Genomic DNA, 11,479 nt, shown 5'->3' with positions numbered 1-11,479 from the left:
TGCCTCCTTCCCGTGCCACCCACACTCCCCCCTCACACCTCACGAGAGGTGTCTGCAAAGCAAACCCATGGACCTGAGACCCTCACCCAGGGCACGTGGCCAGCACTGAGCAAACCTGCAGCTCCAGTCCCCTCATCCTCCCCCCGCTGTCCCAGCCTGGTGGCCCCCCAAGGCCACAGCATCCCCCATCACACACCTGATACCGCAGCCTTTCCTCTCCAGCATCAGCTATGAAACACCACACGTGAGACCACAGCAGCAAGGTGAAAGTCCCTTGGGATATTTCGCTTTAATTAAATTGAATATTCACGTTATAAATGGCCAACTTGGAATCCCATTACATTTGTGATCTCAGTGACTTCTTATCCTATTAACACTTCACTGACTTACTCCTCGGTTGTGAGACATGGAGGACAGAACCCCCTGCTCCATTTTCTGCTCTGTTTGGTGCTTCGAGTCCTCCTTTCACATCCCTACGGGCAGCGAGCCTGGCGAAGCAGCCTCTGGCTGCCCAGCAGAGCTGTTTGCAGCTGAGGCCATCCCAGGTGCCTCCTCCAGCCTGGGCAGCGCCCAGCACCAGACCTGCAGGCTGGAGCCAGACAGGGAATGGGGATGTCCTTCGGGTTGCTCTGTGATTTCTTCCTTGCAAGCCCTGCCATTTGTTTCCTTTTCCAACTGCTTCTAATCCTCGAGCAGCAGCTTGAGATGAGCTGCTTCTGCCCACTGCAGCTGAATCAATAGAGCTTTCAGCCTCGTGCCAAGCCAGGGCTGAAAAAAATAGCAGCGCACCGCTCAGTGGGATGAATGGCTGAAGAATGAACGGAGGTTTGCTGGGTCCGGTGCCAGACCATGCACCTCCAACACCCCATTCACAACCTGGCACCAGCCGGCCGGGGATGGACGCTTCTGCACTGCCCAGGAAATGCAGCCTGGGGCAAAAGGACATGTGTTCCTCGAGTACCCATCACCCAGCTGTGCCAGGCCTTGGGGCTCTCCAGGCACTGGCCCACCTGGATCACATCCTGGAGGGAGCCCAACCTCCCAGCTCAATCAGGTCACTTGAATGCCTTGGGCCCTGGGTGCCCCAGGCTATATCTGCAGGCAGAAATGCTGAAGTGGCACTGTTTTAAGGGAGTTCAGCCAGAGGTGGCCAGGAGGTTAAATAATTCTGCATGGGGAGTCAGATCTGGGCCCTGAGCACAGTCCCCACAGCTCCAGCTGGTCCCTGACTGCACCGACCACATCTCCCTTTTATCTGACCATCTGGGCTCCTGACGGTCTGCAGCAGCAGGATCTGTTATCCTCCCCCCTTTTGCTGGGTGTCTTGATGTTATCCAGAGCTCCCAGCATCTCTGGCTATCGCCTCTGCCCCGCTGCAACTCTGCTGGATGCAACATCTGAGATGATGGAAAGTTGTTCAGGCTGCGTTGATACCCACCATCCTAATTCACTGCAAAATATTGTAGAGTTTGCTGTACCTCTTTTCCACACTGTCCTCCTCAAACTTCATTGCCAGGAATCTCCCACTGCTTTAACGGGCCTGATCCATGTGAGAGGGTGGGAACACTCCGTGGAGGCAGATCATGGCACCAGCTGAACTTTGCTCCTCAGATTAGAGGACTTGGAGGGATTGTGACAGCCCGTGGCTTCAGCATGTCGCACATCCTGAAAGTCCAAACTGATCTGAAGAAGTGGGCAAAACAGGAGGAGCAGAGCATGTTCGCTCTATCAGTACTAAACAGTGGTCTGCAGCAAACTCTGCCTTGGCTCTAAGCTGCTGGGAGGTGGAGACAAACCTGGAGAAGGGTCTCTGTTTGCATGCCCCATTCATGGGACTCTTCTCTAGAATTCCCTGGGAGCTGTTGGTGGAAGTGTGGCACAGAGTTAGGGAAACCTACGGGTTTACACAAGCTTCTTCTCATTAGCAGTTATTGGAGATTATCAGACCCTGGCTATCTGTCAAATACATTGCAAATTCTCTCAGAGCACCCCTGCTGGCTTTTCTGCCTCCCATGGCATTGGAAGAGCAACCTGGCTGCCTCAGCTTTACGGTGGAGATGCAGACTGCAAAGAGGACCTCGGTGGGGTCTCCTCTGCCGTGTTCCTCTTCTGCTTCTGGTCAGCACCAAGCTATGTCCTGCCCACACTTGGGGGTGCTGAGTCCTCACCCCACCACAGGAGTCAGGGCACCCGAGCCTTAGCTTGCTGAGCTGGGGGCCTGGCCAGAGGTGCAGACCTGATGGGGGTTGCTGCGGGATCCAGGATGGATCAGCTCTTTGGAAAAAGCAGACTCCTGTCCAGAGTTAGGAGCTGGTTGATGTTGTGCACCCATTTATGTCAACCCAGGTTTTGCTGTCCAGAAAGAGATCAGTTCTTCAGACTGAGAATTAACATTTCAAACTTCTCTTCTAAGGCCTGCTGAAAACATGAAATTAAAGCAAAAACCATGCAGAAAGGATCCTCGCTTTCCTTGGTGAATTGCCTCAAAGCACACATTTATTAAGGCAGAAATACAAAGTGGTGGAGACAAAGAACTTGCTTGCTTGCTTGTAGTCCAGTTCTGGGCTCATGGAAGCGCCAAGGCTCAGTTTTTGGGTGGCTCTGGCAGAGAACATCAGCGTGACTGGAGAGAAGCTACAAAACAACTTAGTCCCTGCAGGCCTGGGGGAACAGCCTTGCTTAAACACCTTCTGCCAAGGGGAGCTAAAAAATTCTGCTTGTGGTGCTGCTCCTCAGCTTGACCCTGTAGAGGAATAAATACGTGTGAACGCCACACCCCCGAGCCAGAAGTGAGCTCTAGTTACAGCCGTGTCTTGGCCACCTGTCATAATAGAGCCACACGTGGGAACTGCAGGCCATGGACGTCACATCTGCTCTGCTCTGGTGACGTGCGTTGTCCATTCTGGTGGCTTCCTCTGATACAAAGCGGTGTGGCACCGCGTTCTCCCGCTGCCCCTCTCCTTGGCTCTGGATGAGCGGCCTTGGGCCCGCCATTGTGTAGGTGCGGAGTGCCGACTGCAGGCAGCAGCGCTCACCCCAGGGCGGGGCCCGCTGGTTCCTCTCCACCCAGGCACCCTGCCGGAGCAGCCGGGCACCAGCCATGCTCCGAGGAGCGCTGCTTTCCCCACGCGTGGCGGTGCTCGGCTGCTGTGCAGGATGCAGAGCGCTCCGACCTGCCGTGCCGGGCTAGGCCGCAACATCCCGCTCTCCTCTTTTTGGGATTCCTTGGGTGAAATGCAAAGTTCGCTTACACACTGGGCACCGGTACAGTGTGTTCTGCCTGTAGGGAAGAGACTGTCTGGGGTAATTTCCTCTAGGAGGGTACAAAAGCACGTTTCTTTTTATGGCTAATCAGCGGAGGAGGGTGGAGGGGAGGGAGCCTTCCTGGGAAGGCCATGGGCTGCCCTCAGCGGTTGAAGAAGAAGGACTTGAGGCTCTGCAGGAACTGTGACTTCTGTCTCTGCTTCTGCTTCTTCCGGATGATGGGGATCCAGACTAGGCCACAAACGAGGAGCATCAGTCCCATGGACAGAAAAGCCGGGCCACACATTTTGTAAACGTTTTTGTTCTTGATTTGGATGCAAGACAGGCTGGTGATGACCATCCCAAAGAGGAAGACGGCTGCTCCGACAGACACGACAATGACGGGCTTGTGGTATATTTCCCACTTGCTCCGGGACGCGCTGGTCCAGACGGACTCGCTCCGGGAGCTGATGCAGAGGGTGCTGGCCGTGTTGCTGGTCAGCAGCTCCTTGGACTGAGGGGACTTCTCGCTCCCATCAGGGCTCTTGGGGGGATTTTCCATGGTGACAGGGTCAGAGGAGGAGACCTGAGATGGAAAGAAGAAAGAGCAGTGCAGGACTACTGCTGGAGGATGGACTGAGTGCTTTCCATCAAGTCGTTAATCAGTAGCATGGCCTCTGGCCAAGTCAAATGGAAGTGGAGAACACTTTGGGAGTTGCTGCAGTGGGAGGAGAGCACCACACCTATCTGAGCAGTGGAAATGAGGAATAGACAACTGAGTCCTGCAGGTAGGCAGGACTGAGGGTACCTGCAGGAGTCCTACTGCCAACCCATGGACACCAGGACAGATTATGTCCGTTCCCCAGCTTCCAGCTCCCACAGAGATGCAGTGGTGGGATGATGGTATCCCTGGAACTCTTTTTCCTCCCAGACCCCCACTTACACTTCAGTCTTGTGGCATGGTCATCTGGAGGAGAGGAGGCTCTGGGGAGACCTTATCGCACCTTTTCAATGTATAAAGGGGACTTACAGAAAAGACAGAGAAAGGCTTTTTACCAGGGCCTGTAGTGGCAGGATAAGGGGAAATAATTTTAAACTTGAAAGAGGACAGATTTGGACAGGGAATAAGGAAGAAATTTTTCACCATGAAAAATGTGCCGTGGCACAGGCTGCCCAGAGAAGCTGTGGATGCCAGATCCCTGGAGGTATTCAAATTCAGATTGGTGGGGCTTTGGGCAACCTGGTCTGGTTGGAGGTGTCCCTGAACATGCCAAGGGTTTGGAATTAGGTGATTTTTAAGGTCCCTTCCAACCAAAACCACCCTGTGATTCCATGATCTCTTCCCCTTGCAGGTGGACAAACTGAGGCAGGGGTGCACCACATCGGGACCACGCAGCGGAGACCTGGAGGCACCTTCCTGAGGGCTGAGCTCCTGCTTTAGACCCCTGGAGTTGGCTGCTCCTCGCTGTCACATCCAGCTCGGACCTGTCAGCCCTGTGCCCTCAGCACAGAAGCATTTCCTTGTTAAGTGCCCAGGAAGGGAGGCAGGGAAGCTCCCATCACACAGTACGTATTCTCCCAGCTCTGAGAGGGCTCACAGCTCGCACTGAAACGCTGCGCTTTGCGGTGGTGGGGTCAGAGATGTGGCTGCCTCAGGGACCCTGCCTCTGCATTGTTTTTTCACCTACTCGAGGAGGAAATGTATTTTCCCAGAAACAGCATGCCTTTAGCACACAGAAACCATTATGGTAAAATGGAAATGCTGTGCATTATGTTAACCAGCATTTCCTCGGGGCTCTGCAGAGGAAAACAGGGCATGAAGCTGGCTGGGGAGTGCTCACGGCCTGCGGGACCCTGCACACTGCTGAGCAGCCCTGCAGGGATGAACCCACCAAGCTCAGCTCTTCCTGGGCACCATGTGAGCCTTGAGCCTGGCACTGATCCAGAGCAGCTCATCTAAAACCCTGCTCAGGCCCTTGTTTGGCACAGCAGGCTGGGTGTTTGCCTGCCCGTCAGACAGTTCACAAGAAGATGCACAACATGGGTTACGCCAGCCTGGGTTTGCATCCTGCTTTGGCTGCAGCGAGGTGTAGAGGAGATGAACACAGAGCCCGGCGCCTGCAGCTCATTTCCCGCTGCTGCTGAGCAATGCCAGGGCTTGCAGCTTGTCACTGCAGCTGCACGGAGCTGCAAAGCTGCTCCAGAGGCACAGTCGTAAGGAAATCCATCCCCACCTGGGCCATGCTGGGCCCAGTGCCCACCTAGGGATACCAGTGGCTGGGTGCCAGCCAGCACCTCCCTTGTTCTTTCACCCAGGTTGCCTGCCCAGGTTTCTGGTTTATTCTGATGCAATTTTTCAGTTTATCCCCCTGCCAAAGCACCGGAGCACTGTTGCAGAAATGCAGCCCTGGTGGTACCAATGCATTTTGTGCTATTTCAGGTTTGCCCAACTTGGGCCAACAAACAAACAAACAGACAAGACAATCACAGTGGGCACTGTTTACATCCCTCCCATCTGCAGCTTTCCCCCTTCTCTATCGAACCAGGAGTGGCAGGGGCACAGCAGAAGACACACATCCCGATATATCAGCTACAGCGCTCCATCAGGGGTGACCAAGCACTTGATGAGTCTGGCCACAGAAGCAAGCCCTGGTTTCCCCACTTCTCCTCCTTTTGAGCTGCTGATACTCTCTGCAAGCTGGTGCAAAGTCTTACCATAGATGTCACTTTGATAGTTACTACCATGTTAGATGCAACATGCACGAGGAGCGGCTGAGGGAGCTGGGATTGTTCAGCCTAGAGAAGAGGAGGCTCAGGGGCGACCTCATCGCTCTCTATAGGTATCTTAAAGGAGGCTGTAGCGAGGTAGGGGTTGGTTTATTCTCCCACGTGCCTGGTGACAGGACGAGGGGGAATGGGCTAAAGTTGTGCCAGGGGAGGTTTAGGTTGGATATTAGGAAGAACTTCTTTACTGAAAGGGTTGTTAGGCATTGGAATGGCCTGCCCAGGGAAGTGGTTCAGTCACCATCCCTGGAGGTCTTTAAGAGACGTTTAGATGTTGAACTTAGTGATATGGTTTAGTGGAGGACTTGTTAGTGTTAGATCAGAGGTTGGACTAGGTGATCTTGGAGGTCTCCCAACCTAGACGATTCTGTGATATGCTCCTCTGTCAGCTTCTGTGATGCAGCTCACTTCACACTCCTATAAGCTGAGGGTCTGAGCTGCCACAGGGTCCCAAGACAAAAATACTGAGAGCAATGGGGCACATCTTCCTGCAGTGTCCTGGGGACAAAGCAAGGCAGGTTCTGCATGGACCAAAACATGCCCAGGAGTCAGCCCAGCCCTCCGAAAACATCCCCAGCTGCAGTTCTGCAGAGACATGCCCAGATCCTCTGTAACTGTTTGGCTGGAGTGCACAGCCTGTGCACCAGCCTCCTTGCTTTTCTAATTCAAAGCTGAGCTTTGGCAAGGCTCTTCTTGACATTTCATCCTAGGCAGCCATGGCATTTCTTGTCTTTCTTCTAGCATCTATCGTGGAGAGGTTTTATGATCAAGGCACAGTACAATTTTAATTTGGCTTTGTAGCTGGAAATTTGCTCTCTCCCCTGGAGCGGTGCCCACGTCTCTTATCTCAGCAGCCTAATGCAGCCTGTCCTGCCCAGCTTCCAGGCACCCTGCTCCCTGCTTGCCCCTGTGCTGCCGCCCTGCCTCTGCCTCTACACTGAGCTCTGCAGAGAGCCTTCCTCTCCGCTTTGCAGAGTGTTAATGTCGGGCTCCTGCAAAAACCATCTTCTTCCTTCCTGTCTTGCATTTGCACTAGAGTGGATTTTTCCCTTTTATTTTCTGGTGTAACCATTCGTCTCACCACAATTCCCAGATGCTGATTGTTTTTCTAGCACTTCCCAGCAGAGAGTGATTTTTTGATCACACTTTTCTCCACGTTTGGTCTTTTTCCTCTAATTTAGGTACTCTGCTTCATATTTTTGTTTGTGCTTTTGCATGAGGCTCTACATATTTCCCCCCGTTAGCTAGGGAAGGATTTCACTCCCTGCAAGTAGCTGAGAATTTGTTACCAGCTCTGCATGTGTCTGCAGCTCTTGGGAGAGCTAATGTGATTTCAGCTCCTGCTCTGCCCATGCTCCATCCCTAATTCATCACAGATGTGCTCATACTGGAAGATGCAATGCTTGTACTGAGCAGCCAGGCAGCATAATGCTATCAGGTTTCCTCCACATTTTTAATAATTATTGTTGTAAGGAGAGCATCAGCAGATGACCAGTTGCTGGCTTGAAAATGCCTCCAGAGCACGTATCAGATATCATGTCTGGTGTTGTGCTGCTGCCTCTGAAGCCTTGGGAAGCTGTTGGTGGCAGAGCTAAAGAAGGACAAACCTTGTTTGATGTTTCTCCTCATTTTGCTTTTCCAGTGCTTTGTGTGCAGATGTTCGGTGTTTGAGCAGGGGGCTCAGATGGAGCACACCTGCTGGTGGTGCTGAGGACCTGAGTGCCAAAGCAGTGCAAGAGGTGCTTGGGCACATCCTGGACTTTGTGGGCATCTCACGGTGGTGCTGGGGAGGGAGCCTGTGACTGAGCAGGGCACCTCAGCCCTCTGTCCCCCGTTTCTCAGCCCACCCATCTGTGGAGGGGCCTCTGCACCCACCAGCGCCCAGCAGTGACAGCTCTCATCTGGGTGGCTAAAGCAAGGAGCCACACGGGGACCCGTCTGGGGACCACCGATACACTCGGGAGGAGCATGCTGGGCTCACGGGCAATCCGTCCCTCTCAAACGAGTGCCACCAGCCTCACACAGCCAGAGGCAGGAGGTGGCCTCACGAAATGCTGAGATGGATACCCAAGAGCTTTGATGAACCATCTCATTACAGGTGATTTAATTTGCCTGCTAGTCTGTGTTCTTACAAGGGCAGCAGTCAGGTCTGTCTGCAGCCATGGGGACCAGAAATCCTTTAGATGCCTCGAAGTCTGAGACCAGCACAAAAGTCCCCAGGCTCTGGGGGACCAAACAACCTGCAGATGTGGCCGGAGTTGTGCTATACCCGGTGACACAGCCCGGTCTGAAGGCCCTGCTCCTGTCCATGGGCTTGTGCCCTCTTGGCAATACAAGGGCTGGATTTACTTCTCCAAATCTTCAGCCTGGCCACCTCCTTTATCTATGGGGAGGCAGCTGTGATTCTCTGGGAGCTTTCTACATGCTCCTCTTATCTCCTTGCAGCACCCAGCTTCTGCCACTTTGCACAGCCAAGAACACCACAGCTTCCCCAGCTGGGACAGGAACCACCTCATCCAGGGCTTGGTGCCCACCTCCACCTGGCCTGTCCTCTTGGGCAGCCCTCTCGGCATCCGCAGGTGGAGCTGATCTCCATCCCAGGGCTAAGCGAGAGCCGGGAGCACCGGTGGTGTGGGTGAGCGTGGCGCTGCCTGGGACTGGGGGTGATGCTGCCGTGTGCAGGGCAGTGCTGAGGGGATTTTGCAAACCAACTACCAAATTTTGTTGTAAATCCAAGTTTCTCTGTGGATATATTTTGCCTTCCTCTTTTGTCAGGATGCCTCCCTGAAGAAGGTGTCCCACCCCACCGCCTGTGGCACCAGTACCACAGCTGGGTTTGGGTGAATGGTAGCTCTGGTCAGATGGAAATCACCCGAACACAGATGTGCTCATCCTTCTCTTGCCCATCCCTGACCCAGCGATCTGAAGTCCAGATACGGCCACACCAAAGCTATGGGCTGTCCCACCGAGAGGCTCCCTCAGACCCTCGCACTGTCCCACGGCTCTCTGGGGTTTCCCTTGCTTTGGGGAAATGGTATCAACAGGTCCTCTGCTGAGCCTAGGGGTGAGACCCAATGGGTTCATTTGTCCTTCAGCCAGAAGAGGTCTCCTGCCTGCCTCCCCAGTGGGTGGCCAGCAAAGTCCTCACTGGTGGGTCATAAGTGGGAGGAAGCCATAGGGAAACTGATGAAAACTGGGAAAGGTTTTTTGGGCATAGCTTTTCCTGATGCTCTGGGGTACCTCTGTCCGACTCTTCACTAAGTCCTGCTCTACCCTCAGTACACGCCCCCCCAGATGACAGCCGTGGGTCCGTGTTTGCCAGGAGAAGGGACTAGCTGTGTTAGGGAACCCAAGTGGGATGGAGGGGTGGGGGGCAAGGAGGGTGCTGGACCGACGGGCACGTGCATGCTCTTTGCAGAAACTTGGTGTTGAGATGCCTTGCCCAGGCCAAATTTAATTCAGAGTGGCTATCAATCAGGTCCAGAGTTAATCAGAGCAAGGTGCATATCCAGTGAGCCAGCGTGCCCAAGTTCCCCTAAAAATGAGGAAGGTGGGCACTGTGGGACCCCCATGGCCGGGGATCCTAGAGGAGCACTCAGCAGAGGGGACAGGAGGGTGTTGGGTGGGACAGGGAACCCCAGGGGAGGGACCGAGCGCCCACTCACCATGCTGTGCCTCGGTGGTCCCGGCCGGTTGCACCAAGCATCCCCCGAGTGCGCAGGTGGGAACCCAGCTGCCAGGGGGCACGCAGGGAGCGGTAACGAGGGACGGATCCTGCTGGGCTGAGCCGGCTCTGCGCAGGGAGAAGAAGGAGCTGTGTCAGCACAAAGCACAGTGCTAGAGCCCCGTCCTCTCTCCTGCCATCCCCACGACCCCACTGGGGCTGGTGCTGGCCACGTGGGCACCGTCCCTGTGGAGAGGCGAGCTCTGCTCTGAGGCCAGGGCTGGAGAAATAAGGCGAGGTGTCAGGGGACTGCACGCTGCCTACGAGCCCCGCCGCATCCTGGATGTAAACTGAGCCGGAGCCAGCGTCCATTTGCTGGTGTAGTGGAGCTGGGTTGGGCCCAGCCTCCAGCATCCCTTGGGAGCAGCTTTTCAGCATCACCCAGGGTTTGGATGGTCCCACCAACACTCTCAGGCTCTCGATGAGTGAAGAGCATCTGCAAGCCCTGTTTCGGGACTCAGCAGGAGGATGACCCCAGCCTTGCTGCGCTGCATCCCCTCGCCCTTTCCACCACCCCCAGAACCAAGCCCATGGAAATCCGCCCTACTTACGTGGCTGCCCACCGCACCGGCGGTGGGACAGGCTGCAGCTGAAGGTCCTCCTCTCCTAACCCATGCTCACTTCCAGCTCCGCATCCCTCCGGATGTTGTCTATCAGGCTCTGTTGAGTGTAATGAGCATATCCCAGCTCTGATGAGCTCACCAGCCCATCAGGATATCGTTTAACTCTTTGTTTCCCTGCCTTGGGCTCCTGCGAGGCCGACTTCTCGGCAGCTTGCCTGGCAGGGCTTGATGAAAGGCCGTGGCTTGGAGGCAATCCAGCGGCGTGGCAGGAGGAGCAGGGTGGGTTGGGGGCTAGAACAGGGCTGGGGTTTGCTGACTTGGACTTCGGTCATCAGCAAGTCCCTGAAGCCTCTCCAGGCTGTGATTTCTGCAGTTCCCATGCAGGGGGTGGTAGCCAGCATCTGCAAAACACTTCGGGGCTCTTGTTGAGACATTTGATGGATGCAAGATATTAGCAGCTAGCTATAAATTAACATCCTGAGCCCATTACAAGGAGGGGGATGGAACGCAAATCCACAGCCACACTTTAAAACCCTCTTACATCAGTGTACTTGCTGCAGGGAAGGGATCCAGACCGACACAGACATTGCTGGTGGCCAGGACTGGGCTCCAGCATCGGTGGCCAACCCCAAGGGCTGCTCGTTGGCTCAGTGCAGTAGCAGCACCCAGAGCTGCACTAGGGTCACGGGCAGGGAGCAGGAGGGTGGGATGGCTGAGCAGTCATGGAGATGTCGTGGGGATGGACAGACCCTGTGCAGGCAGTGGGATGGGTGCAGGGCATCCCAGGGCAGTGCATGGGGCTGGAAGGGGAGGAGGAGGGTCCAGAGGGACCGTGCAGGTAGGAAAGCATCTCACTGGGGCATGGGGAGCTCTGGCAGGAAAATCAGGGAGTTTGTGTGAAGATGAGGTCCCTCAGCTTGGCTCTGAGCAGACCTTTGGCCAGGGGTGGTTGGGCATGGGCCAGATTTGGACCTTTTCAACAAGGAGCAGTGGGCTCACAGGCTGGGGCAGGGGCAGAAGCAGAGAGAGACAGAGGTGGGACAAGCTCAGCATCCTAGTCTGTGCTCTGCTAGGGCTGTCCTCACCTCCTGATGGGGGGCGGGTGCGTTAGCTGAGCACAAGGGCCAAGCCCCGGGGAATGGGGTGGCTCCAGTGCATTTATCTG

At 55.1% G+C, this 11,479-nt stretch overlaps 1 protein-coding gene across 2 annotated transcripts; it reads right to left on the bottom strand.

The window, feature by feature from the left end:
- Nucleotides 1-240: 240 nt before the first annotated feature.
- PIRT (phosphoinositide interacting regulator of transient receptor potential channels) lies at nucleotides 241-10,928 on the bottom strand. 2 transcript variants are annotated; one of them, XM_083804859.1, is made up of 3 exons: nucleotides 10,303-10,928; nucleotides 9,693-9,971; nucleotides 241-3,829 (listed from the first exon to the last, which is right to left on the bottom strand). In XM_083804859.1, the coding sequence occupies exons 2-3, from the start codon at nucleotides 9,693-9,695 to the stop codon at nucleotides 3,407-3,409; spliced, it is 426 nt and encodes a 141-aa protein (XP_083660985.1). In that variant the 5' UTR covers nucleotides 9,696-9,971; nucleotides 10,303-10,928; the 3' UTR covers nucleotides 241-3,406. The 2 variants fall into 2 exon arrangements, with proteins under 2 accessions (XP_083660985.1, XP_083660984.1); XM_083804858.1 differs by having other exon boundaries at nucleotides 9,693-9,820.
- Nucleotides 10,929-11,479: the final 551 nt, after the last annotated feature.

Source organism: Anser anser, assembly GCF_964211835.1.
Source record: "Anser anser genome assembly, chromosome: 19".
NCBI classification, from domain to species: Eukaryota; Metazoa; Chordata; class Aves; order Anseriformes; family Anatidae; genus Anser; species Anser anser.
The sequence above is the reverse complement of the archived record's forward strand: the minus strand, read 5'-3'. Positions and strand labels throughout refer to the sequence as shown.